Source organism: Panthera onca, chromosome A1 (assembly GCF_046562875.1).
Source record: "Panthera onca isolate mPanOnc1 chromosome A1, mPanOnc1 haplotype 2, whole genome shotgun sequence".
NCBI classification, from domain to species: Eukaryota; Metazoa; Chordata; class Mammalia; order Carnivora; family Felidae; genus Panthera; species Panthera onca.
Window position 1 is genome coordinate 238,772,283 of NC_138339.1, and position 27,780 is coordinate 238,800,062.

The following is a 27,780-nucleotide window of genomic DNA, read 5'->3' on the forward strand; positions in this document are numbered from 1 at the left end:
GTCAGTATCAATCCTTATTCATAATTTTTTATAATTTGCTTCTCTTTTGCATCTTTTTATTTTGATGTAATTCTAAACATTCAGAGATAACTGTAAGAGTAATTCAAAGAATTGCTGTATGCCCTAGTACCAAGATTCACCAGTTGAAAACATTTTGTCCCTTTCTTTTTCTCTCTTTCTGTCTCTACATATACATAATTTTTTGTTGTAAAGATATGCCAGATTTTTTATTTATCCGTTGATCAACTTATTGACGGGTGGTTTCAACTCTTTGGTTATTTTGAATAATGCTGCTGCTGTGAGCATTCATTGGAAGTTTATGTTTGGACTTATGTTTTCATTTCTGTGAGATATACCTAGGAGTAGAATTGCTGGATCATATGGAAAATCTGTTTTTAACCTTTTGAGGAATTGCCAAGCTGTTTTCTGGAGTAGCTGTACCATTTTATATTCCCACCAGCAGTATATGAGTGTTCCAGATTCTCTCCATCCTGGCTAAGACTTCATAATCTGTGTGTCCACAGCCATCCTGTTTCGTACGAAGCAGGATCTCATTGTGTTTTGATTTGCATTACCCTGATGGTTAATTTATTACACATTTTATGTAGGTATAGGCCATTGTTTATCTTCTTTGGAAAACTGCCTATTCAGATCCTTTGTCTATACTTTAATTGGTTTGTCTGTTTAAAATTGAGTTGTAATAGTTCTTTTATATTCTGGATACAAGTCTCTTAAATACACGATTTTCACATATTTCCTCCATTTCTGTGAGTCGCATTTTACTTTTTTATGTTGTCCTTTGAAACACAGAAAATTTGCATTTTGATGATGTCCAATTTATTTTTTCATTTGTTGTCATATCTCAGAAATCATTGCTTTATCCAAGGTCATGAAAATTTATGCCTGTGTTTTCTTCTAAGACTGGCTTCTTACATATAAGCTCTGATATTGAAGACTTTGATCCGTTTTGGGTTAAGTTTTATGTGTGATGTGAGATAGTGGTCCAGCTTTATTCTTTTGCATGTGGATATCAGGTATCCCAACAGATGTTTGACCATTGATTAGAAAGGTAGAAGAGGTGGGATGCGGGGGGGGGGGGGGGGGGGCGGGGGCGGGGGGGTCAGTTAGTTAAGCGTCCCACTTTGGCTCAGGGTATGATCTCACAGTTCATGAGTTTGAGCCCTGCGTCAGGCTCTGCTCTGCTCACAGCTTAGAGCCTGGAGCCTGCTTTGGATTCTGTGTCTCCCTCTCTCTGCCCCTCCCCTGCTCGTGCTCTTTCTTGCTCTCAAAAATAAATAAAACATTAAATAAATAAATAAATAAATAAATAAATAAGGAAGAGGCTGGGGAAGTAAGAAGTACCTGATATATGTCATGGTGGTGAATGATTACTGTGTCTGTTAATGTGTAATTTAGTTGCCCTAACATCAGTTTTTAATTTGGAATACCAAAAGAATTGATAGGAGAAATTATTCATATGAATAAATGATCTATAGGGTTAGATATGCATGCTCAGCCTACCAATTTTGTATTTAGTAGGTATTACATAAATATTTGTTGATAAATGAAAGGACATGCTTATAACCTGAAATATATATTAGGTTGCTTGGGAGGAAATTTTGAGTAATTGACTGCCGAAGCTTTTGGAAATTTCTTACAGAGAAATGTGTAAATTATGACCTAAAAATGTTATTGTGAAGCCAGTGGACACTGACTCAACAGTGGAGCTAAGATGTGCAGAGAGATATTAATGAAAAGAATACACGGATTGAATATTGAGATATTTATTAGTATTTAAGACTGTTAGTCCTGTCATAATTAATTTGCAGTGATCTTGGGTCAAGATTAATGTGCATACAGGGTTTCGCTAAAGAAATCCTAACTCTACAGCAGGGGTTCTCAGTTGGGGTGAGTTTGCACGCTTGGGACATTTGGCCATGTCTGGAGACATATTTTGTTATCACAACTAGGGGAGTGCTACTTAGGCAACTGGTGAGTAGAGGCCCGGGGTATTACTAGACACCCTAGAATGCACAGGACAACTCCCACGAGAAGCAGTTACTGTGCCCAAAAGGTCAATAGTGACCCATACAAAAACTTCTATGTGAATGTACTTAGCAGTATTATTTATAATGGGCAACAAGTGGAAGTGACCCAAGTAGCCATCAACTGATGAATGGATAAATGTGGTTTACTCACATAGCAGAATATTATTCATCAATAAAAAGGAAGGCTGGTACTGATACATGCAACAGAATGGATACACCTTGGAAACATCATACATCTTAAGTGAAAGAATTCATTCACAAAAGACTGCATGTTGTAGAATTCCATTCGTAGGAAATGTTCAGAGTAGGCAGGTCTGTGGAGACAGACAGATGAGTAGTTACCTAGGGCCAGGAGGTTGGAGGAAGTAGGAGATGATGGCTTAAGTGCATAGAGCTCCATTTTGGAGATGAAAGTGTTCTAAAATTATATCGTGGTGACAGTCGTATAACTTGAAAAACCGTTGAGTTGTACAGTCAATGAGTAAATTGTGTAGTATGTGAATGAAGTCTCAAGTCTTTAAAAATATCAGTCATGTCAAGGGTTAGAAATCGTGCCATACAGATCAACTGCCTGTTGTCAGGGTAAGTTATAGAGGTAGATTAAGGGTGAGGATACAGTTTTGGGAGATATTCCTGTTATGGAGCCACTGAAGTAAAGGGAGTGAGAAAGATCAAAGAGAAGCAGAGAAGATCAATGGTAGAATCTTTGGCTCCAACAGTAGTAAGAACCAGGAAGAAGCAAAAGAGATTGAGCAGGGCAGTGGGCAGTTTAGATAAGCAGAGGGGATAACCAGGTGAGTAGTCTGGGAAGCAAAGATACGTGGGTGTTTCAAAAAATAAAGGTAATAGACATACTCTGATACTGAAAGGGAAGACGTAGATTGGGTATCAGGACATAGTCATGTGAAGAGCTGTTTATGCATTGCGCAAAAGCCATTTCAGTGAATGAGTAGTGATTGGTCATTGATGAGGTAGAAAGTGTAGATATTCCATAGACCATGAACTGTGAGGAATGGAATAAGGATTTGAGACCCTTGAACCTTTGGTTTGGGTTTGTACTTTGTACTTTGGAGAGATGAACCTATTTATTGCCCAAGGGAAAGAAGTCAGAATTGGAGCAAGAAAATGCGATCTTACACGTACTAGATAAGCCAGTGATGTGGATTTTTAGATAGCCTAGGATGCAGTTCAGGTAGTGAGGAAGATAGTAAGCTTTAGGATGCATGGCATGCCTGCCACCATGACCCAAGTTTCTTAGCTCTCAAATGCTGTTTTGATCAGCTTTGTCCAGGTTTGTTCAAAAGTAGAGGAGCAAAGTGGTAGACATCAGTATCTGATAGAGTAAAAAAAAAATTTTTTTTAATGTTTATTTATTTTTGAGATAATGTGAGAGAGTGTAAGCAGCAGAGGGCAGACAGAGGGAGACACAGAATCTGAAGTGGGCTCCAGGCTCCGAGCTGTCAGCCCAGAGCCCGACGCGGGGCTCCAGCTCGCGAACTGTGAGATCATGACCTGAGCCGAAGTCGGACGCTTAACCGACTGAGCCCCTCAGGCACCCCACTGATAGAGTTTTTAAGTGTGTGTGTGTGTGTGTGTGTGTGTGTGTCTGTGTGTGTGTGAGAGAGAGAGGGAGAGAGAGGATGTATAAAGCCATTACGAAGTTTCTTCTTCAGTTCTTTTTTTTTTTTTTTTAGTTCTTCCCCAAACTGTTCTCTGTTTATACTGGTATTGTACACTTTAAAAGGAAAGTCGATCTGTAAAGTCATTAGCCAGTGTGTGAAGTAGTTGTATTATCCTTCCAGGTATATTTCTGCTTTACAAGAAACATACCCAAGAGGAACCAGCCAGAAGAATTTCTGACTTCAGGCCATTAGAAGGAAAGGTTATGTCGAGAGTAGTCCTTCAATCTTAGGTTACAATTGATTATGCTAAATTATGTGTTCATTATACTATAATATTTTGAAAAATATTTTGTAGTTGAACTTTGAACTTGGTAGTTCTTATATCTGTTTTCTTGCCCGTGATATCCCCCTAATGACTTGCAGTTATTATCCCATTATACATACTGTAGTTACATGTAACTACCAGAGACAGTAGGGCCTTTGGCTGTAGGAGACAGTTAACAAAACTGATTTTTGATGTCAACCTGCAGGTGGTTGGAGAGTGAACAAGAGGATGCCCACTAAGTTCTTTGCTTCTGTATGAACAGGGCTGTGCAGTTCTATTTTCTCTTCGTGAGCCCATGGATTTTTCACTTACTACTTTATGTAGTTTGAATCCATACAGGAGCAGGGAGGAATGGATTGAGCAGTAGAAAAAAGTCTCCCCAAGAGGAAGCTTAACTTTTTAGCTCTCTTAATTGCTTAGTAATTTAAGGCCACAGGCAACTTAACAGTTGAACCCTGTGTGCCAAGAGCAGTGTCTTTTGGTGCCCCTTTGGCTCAGAAAGTTAGATCATTTATGTAGGTGTCTGTTGGGCAGATCTGACTTAATTACTTTACATGCAGGATTTCTCATTAGAAAATGACTTTCTTTAAAATTACTTAATTATTTATAAAGGAATCCATTGAGTTCTTAATTCCGTGAACGTCTAGGTTATCAGTTCAATAAATTCTTAATGAATGCTGCTACTTACATGGTAATCCTGTGCTGTGCTCTGAAGTATCGAGTTTAAGATTGTATTATTTGCAGAATGATATTGATGGGAAGATGGTAAAAGAGCTAGCCACTAAATCCATGTTTTTCCCATGTGTTAGGTTTGAGTGAGTAGTGAATACTCAAGAAATTACAATTGTATGTAGGGTTTTTGTTTATTAATATCTACAGTAAATTCTTGAAGGCCTTTCTATGCACTTTAATTTTGATGGCAGGGTTTTTTCATTGGTTTTAGAAAGCTGTGGTTTAGAGACAGCATTAAGACCATGTGGGTTTAATCTTTTTATCGGTTAAGTAAACTGCTTTTGCCATGGGTAGAACTGTACTTTCTACCCTGATCATTTGTCTTTTAGCAGATTTGACCATTATTTGCACTGGGAAAAAAAGTGTTTGTGCGAATCTGTTACCAGTTAATGCAAAGTCACTGTTCTACTGACAGTGGGCTGATAGGGTGATCTTTATGTATGAAGATTACACAACCACCCACCCTAGACAGTTCTGGTGGATATACCAGTGATTAATATTATTATTGTGATTCTGCAGCTCAGCCTTGAACCGGATTTTTAAGTTGCTTGTTAGAGGGAATTAGGCCTTTTCTCTCTGTTCACATCTGTTTTGATGACTAATCCTACACTAGGATAGGTAAGTAACCAACATATTGGAATGGAATGCAAAAAAGAGCTAGATAACCTTTGAAAGTTCTCCGCCCTAACCACCAAAACATTTATCCACATCTAAATGTGTAGCATTAACTGTATGAAAGTAATGGAAATGTAATCTAATTGGGGTAAACATGATATACTATAGTCTTTTGCATTTTTAATCTTAGGCGCGTGTGCTGTCTCTCTCTCTTTTTAACATTTATTTATTTTTGAGAGACAGAGTGTGACAGGGGAAGGGACAGAGAGAGGGAGACAGAATCCGAAGCAGGCTCCAGGCTCTGAGCTGTCAACACAGAGCCTGACTTGGGGATTGAACCCACGAACCATGAGATCATGACCTGAGCCGAAGTCAGACACTTAAGCCACTGAGCCACCAAGGAGCCCCCAGGCTCTCTATTTTTTAATCCACTGAGGATAGTAAATATTCCTCATTATGTATCAATTTCCTTCACAAAAAAGAAGGAAGTGGGGAATTGTCATATATGGAAGACTTTAACATTTTAAACCCATGTTTATAAGTCATCTAAAATGTCTACTTGGTACATTATGTCTTGTGCTTTCATTAAAAGTATTCTTGGGGCACCAAGAATAGAACATGTGACTTTTTTTTTTCCTTAAAAAAAAAAAAGGTTTTTTTTTTTAAATGTTTGTTTATTTTTGAGAGAGGCAGACAGAGAGATAGAGTGCTAGCAGGGTAGGTGGAGAGACAGGGAGACACAGAATCCGAAGCAGGCTCCAGGCTCTGAATTGTCAGCACAGAGCCTGATGCGGGGCTTGAACCCACAAACTGCAAGATCATGACCTGAGCCGAAGTCAGAAGCTCAACTGACTGAGCCACACAGGTGCCCCCATGTGACTCTTGATCTTGGGATTGTGGGTTAAAGCCCCACATTGGGTGTAGAGATTACTTAAAAATAAAATCATTAAAAAAACAAAGTCCTACAACTGTATTCTTAATTGAGGATTCATATTTAAAAACTTAAGTTTGGGGCGCGCCTGGGTGGCTCAGTCGGTTAAGCGGCCGACTTCGGCTCAGGTCATGATCTCGCGGTCCGTGAGTTCAAGCCCTGCGTCGGGCTCTGTGCTGACTGCTCAGAGCCTGGAGCCTGTTTCAGATTCTGTGTCTCCCTCTCTCTGACCCTCCCCCGTTCATGCTCTGTCTCTCTCTGTCTCAAAAATAAATAAATGTTAAAAAAATTTTTTTTTAAAGAAAATTAAAAAAAATAAAAACTTAAGTTTGGAATTTTTAAAAAAAAGATACATGTGGACATAGCATAAATTTTGAGACCTAAGATATATTGTTTTTTTAAAGGCATTGTGATATAATTCACATACCATACAAGTCCACACATTTAAAATGTACAGTGAAGTGTTTTCTTTAAAGTTTACTCAGAGTTGTGCAACAATCACCACCATTGATATAGGGAATATTTATCACTCCAATAAGAAACCCCATAGCATACCCTTTAACGTTCCCACCCTGCATTCCCACTCACCTCCACTCCCTTTTAATAGCAACTGCTAATCCACATTCTGTCTCTATAGATAATTGTTATTCTGGATGTTTTATTTAAATGGAACCATACAGGGGTGCCTGGGTGGCTCGGTCTCATGTTAAGCATCTGACCTCAACTCAGGTCATGATCTTGTAGTTCATGGGTTTGAGCCCCACGTCAGGCTCTGTGCTGATGGCTCAGAACCTGGAGCCTGCTTCGGATTCTTTGTCTCTCTTTCTCTCTGTCCCTCCCCTGATCACGTGCTCGCTCTCGCTCTCTCTCATTCTCTCAAAAATAAATAAAACATGAAATAAGTAAATAAATAAATAAATAAATAAATGGAACCATACAATACATGGGTTTTTTGTCACTTTTATGTGGCATGTTTTTGAGGTTTATTCATGTAGCATGTATCAGTATTCCATTCCTTTTTATTGCCAAGTAATATTCCACTGTGTGCATAGTACTGTGTCTTATTTCTCTGTTCATCTGATCAGTTGATGGTTATTTGAGTTCTTTCCATTGTTTTAAAATAATTTCCAATACAGAATGCTGCTGCTGGGAACGTCTTTTTCCATACTCGTGGATGTATGTTTCCATTTCTCTTGGGTGTATATGCAGGAGTGGAATTGCTAGGTCATATGATAACTGTTATTTAACATTTTGAGGAACTATCAGACTGTTTTCCACAATACCTACACTACTTTTGCATTAACATTGTAGTATATGAGTATTCCATTTTGTCTGCATCCTTACCAACATTTGTTTCTGTTTTTTTGTTTATAACCATCTTATTTCATACAAAGCGGTATCTTGTTGTGGCTAAGAATTGCCTTACCCTATAGATAAATGCTATTGAGCATCATTTCATTTGTGGTTTTTTTGGTCATTTGTGTATCTTTAAAGAAATATCTGTCCAGATCCTTTGTTCATTTTTAAATTGAGTTAGTATTTTTTTTAATCTTTGAGTTGTAAGAGTCCTGTATATATTATTAAAATCTAAAGTAAGTCTCCTATTTTGTTGGTTGTCTTTTTTACTTTATTGGTAATGGCCTTTGAAACAGAAATTTTTTAATTTTGATGATGTCTGATTTATCTGTTTTTCTTTTGTTGTTTCTGCTTTTGGATATATTTATAAGACAGCTGGGTCTATAACTTAAGGTCAGAAAGATTTTTTTTAATTTTAATTTTATTTTTTTAAATTTATATCCAAATTAGCATACAGTGCAACAATGATTTCAGGAGTAGATTACTTAATTCCCCTTACCCATTTAGCCCATCCCCCTCCCCGCCCACTCCCTCCAGTGACCCTCTGTCTGCTCTCCATATTTATGAGTCTCTTTTGTTTTGTTCCCCTCCCTGTTTTGATATTATTTTGTTTCCTTTCCCATATGTTCATCTGTTTTGTCTCTTCTTGACATCTGTTAAGTCCTCATATGAGTGAAGTCATATGATTTTTGCCTTTCTCTAATTTCACTTAGCATAATACCCTCCAGTTCCATCCACGTAGTTGCAAATGGCAAGATTTCATTCTTTTTGAGTGCCGAGTAATACTCCATTGTGTGTATGTATGTATGTGTGTATATATATTATACATGTACAGTATACTATATATATATTGTATGTATGTACGTACATATATATATATTATATATATTTACATATATACACACACACACACACCCACTGCATCTTCTTTATCCATTCATCCATCGATGGACGTCTGGGCTCTTTCCATACTTTGGCTATTGTTGATAGTGCTGCTATAAACACTGGGGTGCATGTGTCCCTTCGAAACAGCACACCTGTATCCCTTGGGTAAATACCTAGTAGTGCAGTTGCTGGGTCGTAGGGTAGTTCGACTTTCAGCTTTTTGAGGAACCTCCATACTGTTTTCCAGAGCGGCTGCACCAGCTTATATTCCCAAGAGAGATTTTTTTTTTTAATAGACTAATTTTTAAAGAGGAATTTTAGTTTCATAGCACTATTGAGCAGAAGGTACAGAGATTTCCCGTATCCTTCTTTCCCCCTAAGTTTTAGCAGTAATGGCTCCACATGCATTTGTAGGTTTTTGTGTGAACAAAAATTTTCAGCTCCTTTATGTAAATACCCAGGAGCACAATTGCTGGATTGTTTGGTAAGAGTATGTTTAGTTTTATACGAAACTGCCAAACTGACCTCAAAAGTGGCTGCACTGTTCTGCACTCCCACCAGCAAGGAATGAGTGTTCCTTCTGCCGCACGTCCTTGTAAGCATTTGGTGTTGTCAGTTCTAGATTTTGGCCAAAGGGGTAGGTTGTACTGGTATCTTACTGTTGTTTTAATTTGCATATATCCCTGGTGACCACGACGTGGAGCATCTTTCCACGTGCTTACTGCCATCTGTATATCTTTGGTGACGTGTCTGGTAAGGTCTGGCCCGTTTTTTCAACCAGACTGTCTTTCTTATTGTTGAACTTTAAAGGTTTTTGTGGGTTTGGGATAGTATAATAGTCTTTTACCAGAAATATCTTTTGCAAATATATTCGACTAATCTGTGGCTTACTGTCTCATTCTGTTAACATTTCCTTCACAGAGCAGAAGTTTTTAATTTTAATGAAGTTCATGCTACCATTTTTTTCTGTCCTGGATCGTGACTTTGGTATTGTATCTAAAAGGGCATTGTCAAGTCATTGTTCGTCTAGATTTTCTCCTATATTCTAGGAGTTTTAGTTTTGTGTTTTACATTTCGGTCTGTGATGCGTTTTGAGTAAATTTTTGTAAAGGGTGTATGGTTTGTGTCTAAATTTGCTTTTGTTTTTTTGTTTTTTTTTGCATTAAAGGTCCAGTTGTTCAAACATTATTTGTTGAAAAGACTGTCTTTACCCCATTGTATTACCTTTGCCCCTTTATTAAAGATTATTTCACTATATTTATGTGGGTCTGTTTCTAATCTCTTTATCTGTTCCATTTATCTATTTGTCCATTCTTTTTCCAATACCACACTGTCTTAATTATTGTAGCATTATAGTAAGTTGGATTGTATCAATCCTCTGACTTTGTCCTTGTCCTTTATTTTTAGAATGCAGGAGCAAGGGAGAAGGGAGTTGGAGAGAGAGAGAGAGAGAGTGAGAATATGAATCTCAAGCACACTTAGCATAGAACCCAATGTGGGGCTCGATCCCGTGACCCTGGGATCATGACCTGATCTGAAATTAAGAGTTGGGATGCTCAACCAACTGAGCCACCCAGGCGCCCTCACTTTATTCTTGTTCTTAAGGTCACAAAGGTTTAATCTTATATTTTCTTCTAAGAGTTTTATGGTTTTTTAGCCCATACGGTTAGGTCAGTCATACATTAGGTCTGTCATCATTTTAAGTTAGTTTTTGTATATGGTGAAAGGTGAAGATCCAGTTTCTTTTTTTTTGCTGAATATCCTGTTGTTCCTGTATCATTTGTTGAAAAAAAGTATTTTCCAGTTGTAAATGTGACAGTATGTTTCTGGCTCCTTAGTTCTGTTGGTCTTTTTTTTTTTTTTTTTTTAATTTTTTTTTTTTTTAAATGTTTGTTTATTTTTGAGACAGGGAGAGACAGAGCATGAACGGGGGAGGGTCAGAGAGAGAGGGAGACACAGAATCTGAAACAGGCTCCAGGCTCTGAGCTGTCAGCCCAGAGCCCGACGCGGGGCTCGAACTCACGGACCCCAAGATCACGACCTGAGCTGAGGTCGGATGCTTAACCGACTGAGCCACCCAGGTGCCCCAGTTCCGTTGGTCTTTATGTCTGTTACTGTGCCACTGCCACAGTATCTTGATTATTATAGCTTTGTAGTAAGTTTTGAAATCAGGAAGTGTGAGTTCTCTAACTTTGTTCTTTTTTTGAAGATTATTTTATCTTCTCTGTGTCCCTTGCATTTCCATATGAAATTTAGGATCAGTTTATCAATTTCTGCAGGAAAGGCAGCTGGGATTTTGATATAGGTATTGTGCTAAATCTGTAGATGAATTTTGGGAGTATTGTCGTGTTAACATTGTTAAATTTTCTGGTCCATGAACATGGGATATCTTTCCGTTTATTTAGATCTTGAACTTCTTCCAACAATATTTTATAGTTTTTGGAGTAGAACGTTTGGAATTCTTTTGTCAACTTCATTCATGTATATTTTATTCTTTTTAATTCAATTATAAATGGAGTTGATTTTTAAATTATTTTCATATTCATTGTTAGTACATAGGAATACATTTTAAAATTTGTTTTTAATGTTTATTTGTTTATTTTTGAGAGAGAGAGAGAGTGAGCAAGTGAGCAGGGGAAGGGCAAGGAGAGAGGGAGACACAGAATCCGAAGCAGGCTCTAGGCTCTGAGCTGTCAGCACAGAGCCCGAAGCGGGGCTTGAACTCAAGGACCGCGAGATCATGACCTGAGCCGAAGTTGGACATTTAACCACTGAGCCACCCAGGCGCCCCTAGAAATACTTTTTTAATGTTAATCTTGTACTATGTAATGTTGCTGAATTTGTTTATTAGCTCAAATATTATGTTTAGTGGATTAAAAATAGTATTATATATACAGTGTCATCTACAAACCCTTATTTTTATTCAGGACTTATTATATTTAGGTTTTACATGTGTAGAAGGTGATTTATGAAAGTGTCCTCCACCCCAGGCTGGTGGAGCAACGTATACGAGGCTCCTGGGTTGTGGCAGATGTTAGAATCACCCCCTGGCCCATTGAGCTAATCATAATTACTCAGCCATTGTGCCCTGATCTCACTCTGCTGAAGGAAACGGAGACAGAATCCACCTGCTTTTCATTCTGTTGCAGATCACTACTGTCCAAAGAAAGTGTCCCTAGTCCTGTGATCCTCTGTCATGGGATCATCCCAATTTAAAAACGGGCTCTACAGTCCTGGGTGGTTTGATTTCTGCCTCTTTCTCAAAACTCTTGTTTGCTCATTTGGTGAAGCTGTTCTCTCAGGCCGTTTCCTTTCTGCCATGGCACCTTCTCACATGTGTTTTTCTGCCTGGACCCCTCCCCTTCGCCTGATCACCTCCTAAGTGTGCCGCAGTTGTGTACCTTGAATCAGGTTTCTTTTGCTATGGTTTCTCATATGCATGTTATATGTGATTTTCTCCTCTTGGCTCACTTCTCAGCTGTAAGTTTTCATGTGTAGCTTATTTGAGTAAATCTGTTTACTCATTTAGAAGTTCATGAGAACATGGGTCATGTTTTTTGTTCACTGTGTTGTTTCAGCACCTTGCACAGTCTGGCGTGTAATAATAGATGCTTAACAAATATATGTTATTTAATTATTGAGGTAAGGTGATTTGATTCTGAAGTGTTATTTCAGTTCTTGGATGTTTGTTTTTGCTGCTAAGATTATTTAGCTAGTAGTTCACCTGGTGTCCATAAATGCTTAAGGGTTTTGGCAATGCTAATCATAAATGACAGTATCATTTGTAATAAGAATGTTTGGCAGGTATGTTTGGTATGTTGGCTTTAATACTTCTTTTTTTAGTTTGGTTACACTGCCTTTTATTGATATTCTATTTTTGTGGATCTGATTTGGTTTTGATAAAAAAAATTTCAACTCTGTCTCTTGGGTAAAGCTAACTGGATCATAAAATAGTAATGGGATATAGAAGCCTTCACCTAAATTAGGATTTCCAGTAAAGCCGATGTTACTATTTGCAGGGAAGGCTTGGGAAAACATTCAGGTGAGGTCAGTTCTCCTTTATTTCAAAGGACTTTTGGTTACTTGGACTGAATGCTGTCTTACTAAGCCTGGGCTCATTGGTTCTGTGTTGTGCCAGAAAGAGAAATAACTGTTTTTGTTGTTAGAAGAATTTATAGTGGCAGAGGTTAAATATTTAAGAAGAAAAACTTGGCTTCCCTTTGCTTCTGAAGCTTGGTTTTACAAATGAGGTAGCTTAAAAAGAATATGGGAAGATGGAGAAATGAAAGTTTTTATTACTTTTGTAAAATGTTCATTGTTGCCACAGGATCTTCCTATATCATGAAGTATTTATAAGAATAGGCTGTGGGAAGGGCGCCTGGGTGGCTCAGTCGGTTAAGCGTCCGACTTCAGCTCGGGTCACGATCTCACGGTCTGTGAGTCCGTGAGTTCCAGCCCCGCGTCGGGCTCTGGGCTGATGGCTCGGAGCCTGGAGCCTGCTTCCGATTCTGTGTCTCCCTCTCTCTCTGCCCCTCCCCTGTTCATGCTCTGTCTCTCTCTGTCTCAAAAATAAATAAACGTTAAAAAAAATTTAAAAGAAAAAAGAATAGGCTGTGGGAATTTTCAGACTCTCTGCAGTTGCTTGAGGATGATTCGCGGTTACTGTATAACTCACCGACTTTTTACAGTCTGCTACCGCCACAAGACGATGCCCTTACTAAAGATGTTAGACGAACAAGAACTTATTTGCATATATAAGGACCCGTGTATTTCCAAAGATGACTTTTCTCCTCTCACATTAAGATATGTGCTTACTGATAATACCGTTTGTTGTTTGAAACCTGAAGACTTGTTGCTCGGGACTCCGGTGACTCTCCGTAGCAGGGTGGGATTCGATTCTGTCCTTCTGGCTCTTAGCCCAGTGTGTTTGTCTCTGGTCATATAGTTATAAAATAGGACAGGTGGTACATTTATATGCCTTTGAGTTCTTAGAATTTGCTGAGCTTTCCCTAAGAGAATTTTAGAGCTCGATAGGATCGTTGTGAAGAGAGGGTAGAGAACATAGAGTTAATACTTCACTGTTCTGAGGTGCAGTTGAATTTACATCTGACTACAGCTGATTTTCTAGAGGGTTAAGATAGTGTTGAGCTTAGATGACTGCTTGGGTTTTAGCACTTCAGAATTTGAACCCTTGCGGGCTTCTATTTGGTACAGTGACAGAGACATCATTGTCCTGTAACTCGTGATTTTTGAATCTGGTGAAAGTATGGGAAGGTAAAGTAAGATTAGATGTGGATGACAGATTTTTGAAAAGACATAGGATCATTAAAAGACTGAAAGCAGCTCTCTGTATGGCTGTCTTACTGCACTTTATTTTCTTTGGTTACAAATGAATTATTCTGATACAAAATATAAATTATTGGGGCGCCTGGGTGGCTCAGTCGGTTAAGCGTCCGACTTCGGCTCAGGTCATGATCTCGCGGTTCGTGAGTTCAAGCCAGATTCTGTGTCTCCCTCTCTCTCTCTGACCCTCCCCCATTCATGCTCTCTCTCTCTGTCTCAAAAATAAAAATAAACGTTGAAAAAAAAATTTTTTTTAAATATAAATTACTTGAGTTCAGTATTTATTGTAGATAAATGTTTAAAGCCATAGCCCAAGAAGATTCTTGATTTAGAATCTGATGCAGATTTTGGTAAATGATAGCTATTTAACCAGTATCAATCTGTTGTGACTTCTACGTCTTGTAAAATCTGACAGGCGTATAAAATGTATAATGAATGATTAATTAGTAAATAATCATTTCATTGTCAGACTTCTCTTGCATTAGTGACACATTTGGATAAAAAAGATAAAGCAGTATAATGTTTAGATATTATGACACGTTAATGTAGTGGTATAAATCGAAACTTTTGAAAAGGAAACTGTTGTTTTTGAAAGAAACTTTTGCTTTACTTGACATCATTTTTTAAATTGTTGTCTTAAGAATAGAAATGCTAGATAGATCTCTGAATTTTAGAGGTAGTCTTTGTTTTGTTTTTAAAGTAAGCTACACTATGAATTATCTGGAGAAGTGATATTTTGGGGTGTCATATATATATATATGTATATATATATATATATACACACACACACGCATATACATACACACACACACACACACACACACACACACACATACACACAGAAATAGTGAATTGGCAGTAACAAATTAAAAATTGAAATACCTGAATTTTTTACATTTTGAGTGTACAGATGTGGTCCAGATCTGTATGTGACTGTTCTTTTCACACTGTGATGTGCTTCTCACTTTTTTTTTAAATTGCAAAGTAATACTTGTACATCCATAGTAACAGTATTTCAAGTACTCGGAAGGACCCTCAGAGCCTCTCATTCAAAGGCAAGCACTTCAGCAGCTCACAGCACAGTCTGCCACCTAAAACAAGTCTTTCTTGTCCGAATAGCTCTGTTCTTAAAAATTTGCTCCATTATTACGACACTGCTTTGTTTTTGTTTTTGTTTTTTTCAAGTTTTTATTAAAATGCTTTTGGGAATGGTCACATGGACACACGTGGTTGTATCCTACTGTACCAACGGGAGTATATGTGCACTTTTATTATGATGAAAAGGTGTTAGTGGCTGTGCTGGGCTGACTTAAAAGAGAAGGTAGTTAAGTTTGCAGTGTTGTAGAGCAATTCTTCAAAGAACAGTTAGGGTAACCTCTTAGCAAAGTGTGTTATAAATGAGCTTTCTAGTAGAAGGCAAATACCATGCCAGAGATAAAAGTCCCTTCTAGGTTTGGAGTTGGAAAACAAAACTCAAATGAAATTTAAAATAACTGGGGGGGAAAGGTATTTCCTGGCAGGTGTCAGGTATTAACCTCACAGATCTCCATGTGCTGTTAGCAAAATGTAAGGAATTAACATCATTTAAAAAATCTGCTGATTGTCAGCTTTTAGAGCAAATTTGGCCATACATATGAGGCACCAGGAAAAGTATGCTTAAAAACAGACCAAGATCAGGGAAGCTGAAACCAGGATTTTTTAAAAATTAAATATTTGAAGATTATTTTGAACCCTATGTTTAGGTGAGCAATTGCAATTATGTCCATTTCATACCTGGAAAAAGCCCTCGCTTGAATGTATGTCTTTCCATTTTCTCAATATAAATCTTTGATATCCAAAAGAATTTATGGAGCATATACATTTTCTAAATCAAGGGTGAAAAGAGAATTAAACAAGTATCTTGGTTTAGGTTTTGTTTCCTTTTGCAATACTTACTAATCTTTGAAGTTTTCACCTTCCACTCACTGAAGAACAGTGGCCAACCCCTTGTCGACTAGAACTGGCCTAGTTAGGATACGGGAGATTCTTTACTCTCTTGGAATGAGATTTGCCTTGTTTCCAAGACTAGCAAACTCTGTAAGTATTGCTCCCTTTACTTCTCCCAGTATTCTCCCTCTGTGCTTAAACTGTGTGTGTAGCGTTCTTCGGGGTTATAGATTTTAACTTTCTCTGGCAGTTGACCGGCACCTGAAGTATTTGGCTTTCTTAGAGCAGCTTGCGTTTGCTGGCTGCCTGGGTGGCTGTATTGACAAGAAAATGGGCAAATGGTCTCCTTTGAGACTAACCACTTTACTATGGTTATGTGAACGTGTCTCATATCCCCCAACTTAAAAAGAAATCTATACCTTATGTAAGCATATAAAGTATTAATAAATTGTTATTTTTCTCCGTGAAAATATTTAGTAAAATTATACACGTGTATTTAGTTTGTTAGATCTGGATATTCAACAAAATAACAATTTGTTACCATTTTAATGTAAGATTGCAAACTCCTAAAAAATTGGAACTGGATTGTCATGATTTTCTTTATGCATCTCTGCTCAACATAGTACTTAGCATAAGTAGTAAACATTTTCCATTAATGAACAGTATATATAAAAATCATTACCTTTTTATTAATAAAACGGGACATTGAAATTTAAGGGGAATAAAACTGGAACAGATGAAGTGAAATCGGTTTTATGAAGCGCAAAGAATTTATTGCCTTACTCGGGTCTTTATTTCCTATGCTCAAGCCTCCTCCTTTTTTTATGCACCAGCCTTTTATTGTGGAAAATTTCAAAGATGTACAAAAATAAATATCCAGCTTCAACGGCTTTAAATCCTTGTTTCATCTGTAGTCTTCCATCCTTAGGTAATTGTGAAGCAAATCCTAGACATTATGTGGTTTCATCCACGAATATTTCATTTTGTTTCTCTGAAAGATAATCAAGCCTTTGTTTTCAGACATGTTAAATAAAATACGTAGTATTCAGTCCGCATATCCTGAGTGCACAACACACTGTGAATAACGTGAGACCAATAGGTGCCTGGTGAGAAAGTGAAATCATTTTAATAACTATTGACTCACTAAAAGCTTAGCATTTGTGGGCTGATTTTTTTTTTTTCGTCTTTTCAAAACCCAGGCTTACTCCATTCCCAGTTCTAACAGTCTTTCTTGTGGCTTCCAACCCGTTCCCTGCACCTCCACAAGGTGGCAGATGAAGGAAGAGAAAAGTGAAATTTAAGTGACTCCGACTTGAGTTTCACTTTTATTCATCAGTCAGATGGAGTTGCAGAACGTGTTTGGAGCAGAAATATTTTTTCAGAAACAAGCAAGCAGACTTCTGAAACAGTTCGCCGTTTCCCCCTTGCTCTACAGAGACAAAATATTAGATATTTCAAAAGAGAGTTAAGTAATAATCTCTTATAAAATAGTTTCCACAGCATTATCACGGTCTTTTAATATTCTCTGTTAATGATTTGGGCTTTAATGAAAATACAGCATTTGAACTTGTGTCTGATTTTTGGAAGCTGCAGTTTTGGATAACTGTTGGTGAAATTTCTCATTGAATGATGCAAATGTCGCCTTAGTTGATGTACTTAGCTGGACGTTTGTTGCCAGTGCAGTGACATAACTACCGTGTTTATGCCCAGACAGCTCTCCCTTTCCTTAAAACCTCAGTTTCTACATCAGTGTCGTTGAGTGAATTATGTTCATGCACACTTAGAAACATGTGATGGTTACTGGTTAACTTCTATATGGCGAAGATGCTATTACGTTCGGGGTACGTTTGATGTTGAAACACTTGAGCACCAGCAAAGTGGCTTTTTAGTCCGTGGGAATTGTAAATGAGCACCTGGAGAGTTGTCTGTAAACTAGGTATTTGTCTGGAAGTGGTGTTTGCATGATCTAATATGTGGGAGTTTTTCTGCTTCAGTATGCTATATATTCTTGTTCTTTTTTCGTTTCCCAAGTAATATATTTCTTGTGGAAATGCTGTTTTTCCAAGTAGTCTGTTGTGAGACTCATTTTGTATATGTGGTTTGAGCTGTTTTAAGATATTGGGGGGAAATGCTGGGATAAATACGCAGAAACTGATTTTCCTTTTTTGCTCGTGTTTTGACATCTGTTTTCCACGCATGTTTTTCTTCTGTTGCCACCATTGGCACCTCTGATCATCGAAGTTTTTATGTCCCTGCAGCATGACATGTAATTCTGATGAAACTGTTGCCTTATATTTCTGTAGAGTTCTTTCTTTTTTTTAAGCACTTAATGCCTTTTATTCCTAAGCTTCATGCATGAATTATGTAGCATATGTGAAGAGGCTTAAACCGTTTCCATTACATTCTTTCTGGATGGCTCCTGTTATATTTAGGATATACTTATACTTTAGACAAAGTAAGAATGTTATTGTTGTTGACCTTGACACCAGATAACTGGGCAGACATTATATAGCTATGTTTGAATCTTCACAAAATGTGCTGTTAAAGCCAACAGAGTCCTGGCGGGAGACTCTTCTGGATAGCAGAGTTATGGAGCTGTTTTTCACAGTAAGTCTTGCTTTTCATTTCTGGTGGTGAAGGCCAAGGAAGAGTGCCACTGAAAAGAGTACATGCTTCTGTGTGTGTCCTCAGTGTAAAACAGGACAGGTTGCTTTTCTCCTTTAAACCCTTCTCTCCTAATCAATACATCTGCTTAAACAAATTACAGAGGAATGTTCTTGGTAATTTATAAAAGTGTTATAGAAGTATGAATATCTTGGAGCTGATATTCTCAGACTTTTTGATCTCAGAAGCCCTTTACATTCTTAAAAATTATTGAAGACCCCGAAGAGCTTTTGTTTATGGGGATACAACTACTAATATTTACCACATTAAAATTTCAAACGAAAAACTTTAAAAAATAATTTGTTGATTCATGTAAAAGTAGCATTGGGAGGGGCATGTGGCTGGCTCAGTCAGTGGAGCATGTGATTCTTGATCTCAGGATTGTGGGTTCAGGCCCCCTGTTGGGTGGGGAGATTACTTAAAATCTTAGAAAAAAAAATAGTACCCAAACCCTTACATATTAACGTAAATAACATTTTAATGAACAGATAGCTGTATTTTTGGAAAAAGAAAAGTTTACTGAAGAGTGGCATTGTTTTATGTTCTTGTAAAACTGTAATGTCATGCTTAACTGAAGACTGATTCTCAGATCTGCTTCTACATCCAGCTGTAATATTACAGGTCAAGTAACCTGGAGGAAACTCCACTGTATACATGTGTGACAGTGTGTTAGTACCAGTGTGGAAACGGTTTTGCCCTTACACACAACCCGACGTGGTCTTAGCAATGTGTCAGGATCCCTGGACGACACTTGAAGAACTGCCATAACAGAGTAGAGGGTACTTTATGTGCTCATTTATCAGTCATGGGTCAAGGTAGTGTTTTTGAATAGCAATTTATTTCGATTATAACTTCACATGGTCTTGTTTATTGTTTGCTAGAAAGAAGTAGGCTCGGGGCACCTGGGTGGCTCAGTCTTAAGCGTCTGACTTGGGCTCAGGTCACGATCTCGCGGTTCCTGAGTTCGAGCCCCGCGTCGGGCTCTGTGCTGACAGCTTGGAGCCTGGAGCCTGCTTCGGATTCTGTGTCTCCCCCTTCCTCTGCCCTTCCCGTACTCACGCTCTGTCTCTATCAAAAAATTTTAAAAAAGAAGTAGGCTGTACGTTCCCATGTTTGTTCATGAGGGTCCCCACTGTAATAGTCAAAGGCTGGTGAAAGAAATGTATGTGTGTGGAGGGGAGAGGGATGTTGATTTGCTGTCAATAGCCTAAGCCCACAAGTTAGATGTAATGACTGGGGCAGAAGTCCAATAAAGACCAGTTAAGAAGAAAAAAATGGAAGCTGTTTTAATCCCAACCATTTTAGTTTCTCACCTTTTTATTTGTTTGAAAAATATTATTTACTATCCTTACAACTGCCTTCCCTTCTCGGTTCAACCATGTAAAATATTGTCGTTTTATGGTACGTATTTTAAAATACCTAGAATAAGGTTGTTCGACCATGGTTGTATACATAAAAATGTTTTCTGTAGAAATGCTGAGACTTCATTACCTTGCAGTATATTCTGTAAATCGGAGCGATGGTGACCGAAAGCATCTCAGCATCAAAGAGGCAGTTGTAACTAAATTAACAGGTTCTGGCGCCTGCCGTATCTGACAGAAATTGTCTCGATACGTATCCGAGTTCACTTCTTTGTGTTCTTCGTTTGACTGAAAGAAGAGCCCATTCCAGCAGTTTTTGAAAAGGTGCAAAACTTGCTGGCGGTACTGGAAACAGCTACCCCGAATCCGAGCAGCTGTCTAGACAAAGCAGACAGCTGTTCCTGTCAGCTGTGAACCACCACACGCAGATGGCTTCTCAGCCTGAAAATTAACCCTTTTTGCATGGTCGTCTTAGCAGTTTTGCGTCTGGGGCCTGGTACTTTCGTTTGAGGAGCTGATAAGCAACTTGAGTTTGTAAATTGTTACAGAGAGGACAGTGGGGCTAATCTTTTTATTTCGTTCGGGTTTTGTTAAACTTATTTTCAATCGTGAGTTCGTTACCGAATAGAAAGCAGTGTTCCATTGGTTATCCTCATTTCTCTAGATTTGAGTATATAGACAAATACACTATTGAACGGAATTAAAACTTTAAGTATGTTGGTCACATCTGAATCGAGAAACACTCGAGGTGACATTCTGCCCCTCGGAAGCTTACAGATGTCTCAGTTTCTCTTTCTTCCACGAGGTATTGGAAAACCCACTCTTGTTAGTTTTTCCTCCTGCCTTCTTGGCTGATCCTTCTTGACCTCATTTGTGCTCTCTGTTTTTCTCTGCTCATTGCCAAACTGCTAGTGTTCTGTGTCAGTTCTCAACCCTGCCGACCGTATACGCTCTCCTCGGACTATCTCTTCCACACGTAGGACTTCAAGTGCCACGTCTGCACCGATGACTCCTAAATCTATATTCAGCACAGGCTGCTCCAAAGTTCCAGAGCCTTATAATCCAAGTGCTTACTGGATGTTTTAATTTGGAAGGCCTACAGACATCTCAGATTCAGCATGTTCCAGTAGAATTTATCATCTTACTGACTTGCTTCTGTTTATTCTTGTCTTGCTTCACCATTCACCTCTGTGGGTGTTCTGTTAGACTTTGCGTTTCCTTAGCCCTCTGCTTTCCCTACTCAGGTGATGAATTCAGTTTTTAACTTGTCACATGGTTCCGTTGCGGAAGAACTCCTTTGTAAGGCTGACATTGGAAGAAGGGCAGGAGTCTACTGTATTACGCAAGAACTAATCATTATGGATCATGAGTTTTATATGGTTCACATTTCAGAGAACATAAATTAAGTTTGAACAGGACATGCAGGCTCTGCGGTAGTATTTTATTTTCATTTTATTGTATTACATAATCAGATTAGCCATTTCACTCATCATTTCTTTTGATTCCTCACTTCTGGACCAGTAATGAATAACCATTTGGCTCTCTGCTGGTAGAAAAGAAACCCTCTATTGTCCCAGATTGCATTGGATCCATTGGTTGAACGTACCCCCTGGATAACATGCTTCAATGTTGATTAGGTTAAACAGCATGATGAAATTTAGTTATACTTTTCAGATAAGGAACTTAAAAATGAGTTGTGTTCAAAAGTTCATGAAGTGGACAATGTAGATTCTATGAATTTGCGCATTATACTTTTACTATATAAAACTTAAAATGTAATAGAACATATTTTGGGAAACATTTGTGTTATTCTAGACCAGGGATTGGCAGACTTTTTCTGTAAAGGCCAGGTAGTAAACATTAGGCTTTGCTGGTCACCTGTTCTCTGAGGCAGCTGTTCAGCTCTGCCTTTGTAGTACAGAAGCCCTTTGTAGTGCAGAAGCAGCATAGCTGATACCTAAACGAACAAGCGGGGCAGTGTTCCTGCAAAACTTTTGTAACAGCCATCAAAATGTGAATTTTGTTTAATTGTCCTGTGTCTTGAGATTTTGTTATTCTTTGGTTTTGTTTTTCCCAACCATATAAATATGTAGAAACCATTCTGCAGGCCATACAAACATGAGCAGGAGGCCAGATTCGGCCATCGGCTGTGGTTTTCCAGCCCCTGTTGGAGACCGAAGAGGGTGGTGTATTTCAAGCGTCTCAATTAACTTTGTAACTCTTTAGTATTTTAAATATCTTAAAGCCTTAAGAAGTTCAAGGTTTAAAGAGTAATGAAATCAATCAGTGAATAAGGGTTTATTACCTGTTCGCTGTGTACCTGGGTACCAAAAGTGTACCTGTGAATATTTATAAGAAGTATTCTAACTGCAAGTAATTTATAAATGATTTGCAGAGTCGAAGTGAACGTAACTTGAAACAAATAGAGCACGAGTGTTTACAATTTTGTGACACATTCAGAAAGCAAAGAAATTTGTGTAAGAAAAGAAGGGCTGGAGAAGTCAAATGCTCGTGGAAAATAGAAGATGGGTGCCATCAATGTGGTTGGTGGATTAAGATAAAAAATACCTAGAAGTTCTTTTTTTTCCCCCAAGTTTACTTATTTTTGAGAGAGAGCGAGAGCACACACGAGCGAGGGAGGGGCGCAGAGAGGAGAGAGAGAGAGAGAGAGAGAGAGAGAGAGAGAGAGAATCCCAAACGGGCTCCCTGCTGTCAGCATAGAGCCCCGACGCAGGGCTCGATCTCAGGAACTGAGATCGTGACCAAGAAGAGTCAACCGCTCGGCCGACTGAGCCACCCGGCTGCCCCTGTAATTTCTTTACTGAGTGTATTTTCCTTAATTATGATTAGTTGTGTCAGATTTAAGCAATGAACCGTCTTTAAAATCTGAGACTATTAAGAACAGTGTAAAGTTAGGGAGCAGTAATTGATTTCCTTCAAACAGAATACTGTGTACGAGGTGTTTCACATCCGTGTTGCATCGCTGATAGAAAATCTAGATGAGGCTTAAAGTGGACTAAGTGAAATTAGGAAAATGTTTGGCCCTTACTCGTAGCAGTGTGGACAGGATGCAGTGAGATTCAGGCAAATCGTGGCGATGTCGGAGTTAGCGCAAGAGTGTGCTTCTGTGCTAGTTGAGTGAGCGAGTGGCGCCGGAAAGGTAAATTGCTTTTCTAAGCGTGCGACTGTTTACTTCTACTGGAGCAGCATCTATATACTCCCGATTGAACTTGTCTGCTAACTTTAGCAAGAAGCTGCAGCTAGGCATAGTTAGCATAATACGGATGACTGTCGTCGTTGCTGTTTTTAGAAGAAGGCAGTATGTCCGACTGGCTGGCATCTGCTTCTCTCTTTGTCATAACATCCTGGGGACAGTTCAGTTTTCAAAATGCAGGTAGCCCTCGGTTAAAAGTCACTCGATATGTTTAAAAAATCATGGCCTGTAGTGTAAAGTGGACTGAGGGGCAATTCTCAAATCCAGTCAGGTTCAGGAATTAATTTTCTGGAAATAAGCAGCTACAGTGAATTGTTCTCTTACCTCATTCGGCATGATAGACACGTGACCCTTGCAAAAGAAGAATTTGTTTTTACGGATCAGTAATTCTTTCTAACAGGTACATCGAAAAATCAGAGAAGATTCAGATATGGCACAAGATTCTCTTCAGTGCCTTGCCCAGTTAGCTTCTCTTCATGGACCCATCTTCCCCGATGAAGGCTCACAAGTTGATTATCTAGCACACTTCATTGAGGGATTACTGAATACTATCAATGGGTAGGTATACTTGCCCTTTATAACTGAAAAAAGAGCTTTCAGTTTTTTCTTTATGTTTAACAGCAGAGGAGAAGAAGAAACTAGTGGTTTTCCCTGTTTATATTTTAAAGTGTAGTTATGCGGGTAATTTGAAATTAACACACAGAGACATGCCTTGAAAAACAAATAGGTGATAATATTTGCATGTTTGGAGATGAGTTTTTGGGACTTTTCTTCTGCCACTTAATAATACTCATTACTTGATTTGTAGAATTGAAATAGAAGATTCCGAAGCTGTGGGAATCTCCAGCATTATCAGCAACCTGATAACTGTGTTCCCTCGAAATGTTCTAACTGCCATTCCAAATGAACTTTTCTCGTCCTTTGTTAACTGTCTCACACACCTCACTTGTTCTTTTGGGCGAAGTGCTGCATTGGAAGAAGTGGTGAGTGACTGTTTTAAAATAAATTGTGTCTGTTTTTTACAAGGAAATTTGCAGTGCCTCTGCAACATTTCTCGTGACAAGTAATCAAGCAAATGCTAGCTATTGTTAAAATTGCATTTTTGTTTACATGTGAAAATTATTTGGCAATCTGTGTTTAGAAATGCTACTTTAAAAATTTCTGTGGATTAAAATCACTTTTGTAGATTAAATTTGTTGGTGTCAAGATTTTAACTTTGAGATAATTTAGTGTCTGGATATAGGAAATGGAATGAAACGTTTGTATTAAGGATTATGTTGAAACCCCATTTTAACGGTGAAAACTTTAAAGGGCGCTGCTAACATTGTAGTGTGGTTGTGATTATAATTTTATATTGTTTTGAGAATTTAAAAATTTTGGACTTATCTGGCAATTATGTAGATAAAATTTGGTTCACTTGATTGTAACCACGCTGGTTTTGATTAGGCTGTGTGCTCTTTTAATTTTTTTGGTTTAATAGTGTATCTTGGTGGCACGTAATTTTCATTAAATTAAGACCAGTAACAGTACGAAAGCTGTTTTTTGGTACAAGTTTTCAAATGTATATTTTCCAGATATAAAACTTAATTTAGGAAACATGTACTAAAACTCCTTGACGACACAGCTGTGTTTGTAAGTTACCGTGAATAACTACATTAATCATGGGAAATAATTTTTTCCTCCATAGTGGTTCTTAAATTGTTGAAATGAATTTTTCTTTTTATGGATCAATATGTGAATTTCTTTCAAAGACTGTAAGAGTAAAAAGAATATTTGTCAGTACCTGTTAGAATTGGTATTAGACACAAAATCCTGTGTTTTGTTGGGAGTGTGGCAATGTCTGTGCATTTTCATATCCCTTTAGGGGTGTTCAGAAGACAGAACTCGGGAATGATTTATGTACTCGGACACTTCAGCGGTTTGATGTGGAAAGGAACCAGGTCCGGCAGATATTTGTGTGTTTGAAAAAATGTAGTTAGTAGAGGAGTAGAAGTTTAAAGGCATTGTATGTGAGATTTGAACTTCTCAGGAGGAAAAATTATGTTCTATGCATGGAAATATAGGTCAATTTTAAGTATTTAAGCTTTATTCAAAACCCTTTCAGGTTGTTACAAATTCTGAATCAACTCAGGTTTCATTTAACATGGTCTCATTGTGCTTTCTCCCCCTTGGTTTGTTTTCTCTTCTAAACCAGGTAGATGAAACAGTATGTTGATCACATATTTAGAAACATAGCTGTATTTTAGTTTCTGTTTGTGGGTTAAGGAAGTTTCTAAACATTTTATAGAAGAATTGCTAGAAGATATATATCATTCTTGTTTTGCAGATTTTAAGTTTAGAATTCATTTATTTTGACCAGGAGGCTGACAACTTGGAAAACAATGTTTCTGTCAAGGTTGGTCGAGAAATTTTAGAAAGCGGCAAGTGTAGATACTCGTTCAGAGTAGGCGTATTTGTGCTTGTTTCACAAGAAGGTGTGCTGCAGAAGTGTTCTTTTTTAAGTTCTTCTAATTGATCTGCTTATGACATTTAAAAATGGTTTTAAAAGAATTGGTTACCTGTTTCAAAAGGCAGAGGGGGAAGATTGGTCCGAAGCTTGGTATTGCTCGGAGCAGCCAGGTAGGCGAGGTTCGGTGAAGCTGGGGGGCAGCCGAAAGGGAGGCCCCTGCACGATGAGTTGCCAGAAGACTAAACAAATCCTCCTAAATGTCATCTCAGCCTCGTGCGGTTTTCATGTATCTTGTGTGTGCTGGGGGAGGGGAGGCTGGGGAATGTGCAGCTAATACCAAACTACGCGAACAAATCTCGCCAAACCAGAGTGGAAGTTCTGGGACGCGGGTCACATCATTTTTGTTTCCTTAGGTACCCGGTGATTGGAGTACTGGTCCCTAATACATAGTCGTTGACCTCAGGTGGAAAAATACATAAGTAAATGATCTTTTAAGTAAAAGTAGAAAAACTGAGACAAAAAGAACTGCTTTGAGAGTCAGTGATTCAGAAAGAAAGGTCATGAACTTTGAAAGGAGACTGTATAGTCGTGAGCCAAGTAATTATAAACTACAGAATCTTGGACGAATTGCTTAACCTTTTTTAAGCATGTTGATATAGGTAGGATAATTATTTCTTCTAATGTTCTATGGGGTGGGTTAACAATATGAAAGTTCCTGTACGGTATGCACATTAAAATGTGGAATAATAATGATAAAAATGAACCTTCATAATAATAGCATTTATTGAGAACCTATATTGTGAACACTGTCTTACCAAGTAAGACAAGTTTTTGAGTTTTGTTGTTTTGTGCAGGCTATAATAGTTTTAATATTACTTTTCTTCATAAGTTTAATTTTGTGAAATGTTCTGCTTTTCTCTAATAGTGAAGGAGGTTTTTCCCCAGTAGGAAAACAGATTCAGCATATACACTTTTGTCTCATTGTGAGAACATTTTTTCAGAACTATGCTTACTTAGGAATACATATAGATTGTCTCCTTTTTTTGAAATTTGTGTCTCTGGTGGTGATTATGTGGCTGCAGCGAGAAAAAAATATATATACGTGGGAGGAAAAATTCTTGATACTAATGTGCATCTCATGAAGTATGTCCTTACTTGGTGGCTTTAGCCTGTGTGTGAAGACAGTTATTTATGCTCCTCAACTGGCAAGTAAACCGAAAGTCTGTGCTCAAAAAGAGTAATTCCAGTCTTCAGCCAAGTTGTTCTGTTGGCCGTTAAAATTTCCTGGTATTACTTGAGGCTTCCTGAGGCCAAGAATTTTTTCACTGCACCCCAGAAATCAAATTATTGTCTATTGCCGTACTGAAGAGGTGAGAAGGACTATAGACATGGAACCGTTGCCTTTAAAATTAAAATTCGAACACAGTAGTTGTTGATATCATATCGATTGTTTCATCAAATGTTAATAATACTGGTACATCCATTGGAATCAGTTCAGTGAAATCGAACTCTATGACTTGAACTCTGTGCTCGGTTTGTACTCGGTTGGTTTCTTTTGTCAGCAGAAAACCTGAAGTTCAGCCTCCAGTGGGTTCATCACTGGAGCCGCAGAACTTGCTGAGTTAATTGAGCAGAGCTTCCAGGCACGATGCTTAAACCGTGAAGTGCACGTGAAATGTATGTGTGTCTGGCTGTGCACAGGTGTGTGAGGGTGGGTATGTAAAGGAGGTGGTGGTAGGTAAACCTGGCAGAGAAAAACCTTTCGGTACATCTGTGGCCTAATCTCAAGACGTGTGGGACAAAGCAGTGAAGAAAAAGATACTTGATAAAGTTGTAGGAAGTTCGGTACAGAGTGTAATGTGGTAGAATTCAACATTCTTCATTCAAAATCTGGTTTCCCTGCCCAGTGGACAGTTACTTTGTGGGGAGGAGATGCAGTGAAAAGGAGTACACGGAAGCCACGTTGTAAGTTGGAAGCAGGAAGCATGAATTCGGGACTGTTTCCGTGATAAGAGAGAAAGCTATTATTCACTTTTTGGGGGAGGGGAGGAGGGCATGGTGAGGCCAGTACAATATTCGGACGTAGTCAGCCTCTCCCCTAACCTCACAAGAGGATGGGGCCATTTGGAAAGCCATCCCAGCCCCCCACACAGTGGCCCTGATGGCCGGGAAAGAATAAATGAATAAATTGGTGATACTGTTGAGAGCGAGACAGCTGTCCAGCTTCTGTTATGCGCATTCATTTCATCTGCTTGAAATGGTTAAGAGAGAGAATTAGATGAGGTGCATTAAACCTTGCACATTTAAAG

General features: G+C 38.4%; 1 protein-coding gene across 5 annotated transcripts in view; it reads left to right on the forward strand.

Moving 5' to 3' along the window:
- Positions 1–27,780, forward strand: part of XPO4 (exportin 4) — a 118,806-nt gene that overhangs the window by 53,231 nt on the left and 37,795 nt on the right. For all 5 annotated transcript variants that reach the window (XM_078447630.2, XM_060637554.3, XM_060637557.3 and 2 more), the window contains 3 exons: positions 18,278–18,390; positions 23,423–23,580; positions 23,831–24,005. In XM_078447630.2, coding sequence (XP_078303756.1) covers positions 18,278–18,390; positions 23,423–23,580; positions 23,831–24,005 — 446 coding nt within the window. The remainder of the gene's footprint in view (positions 1–18,277; positions 18,391–23,422; positions 23,581–23,830; positions 24,006–27,780) is intronic.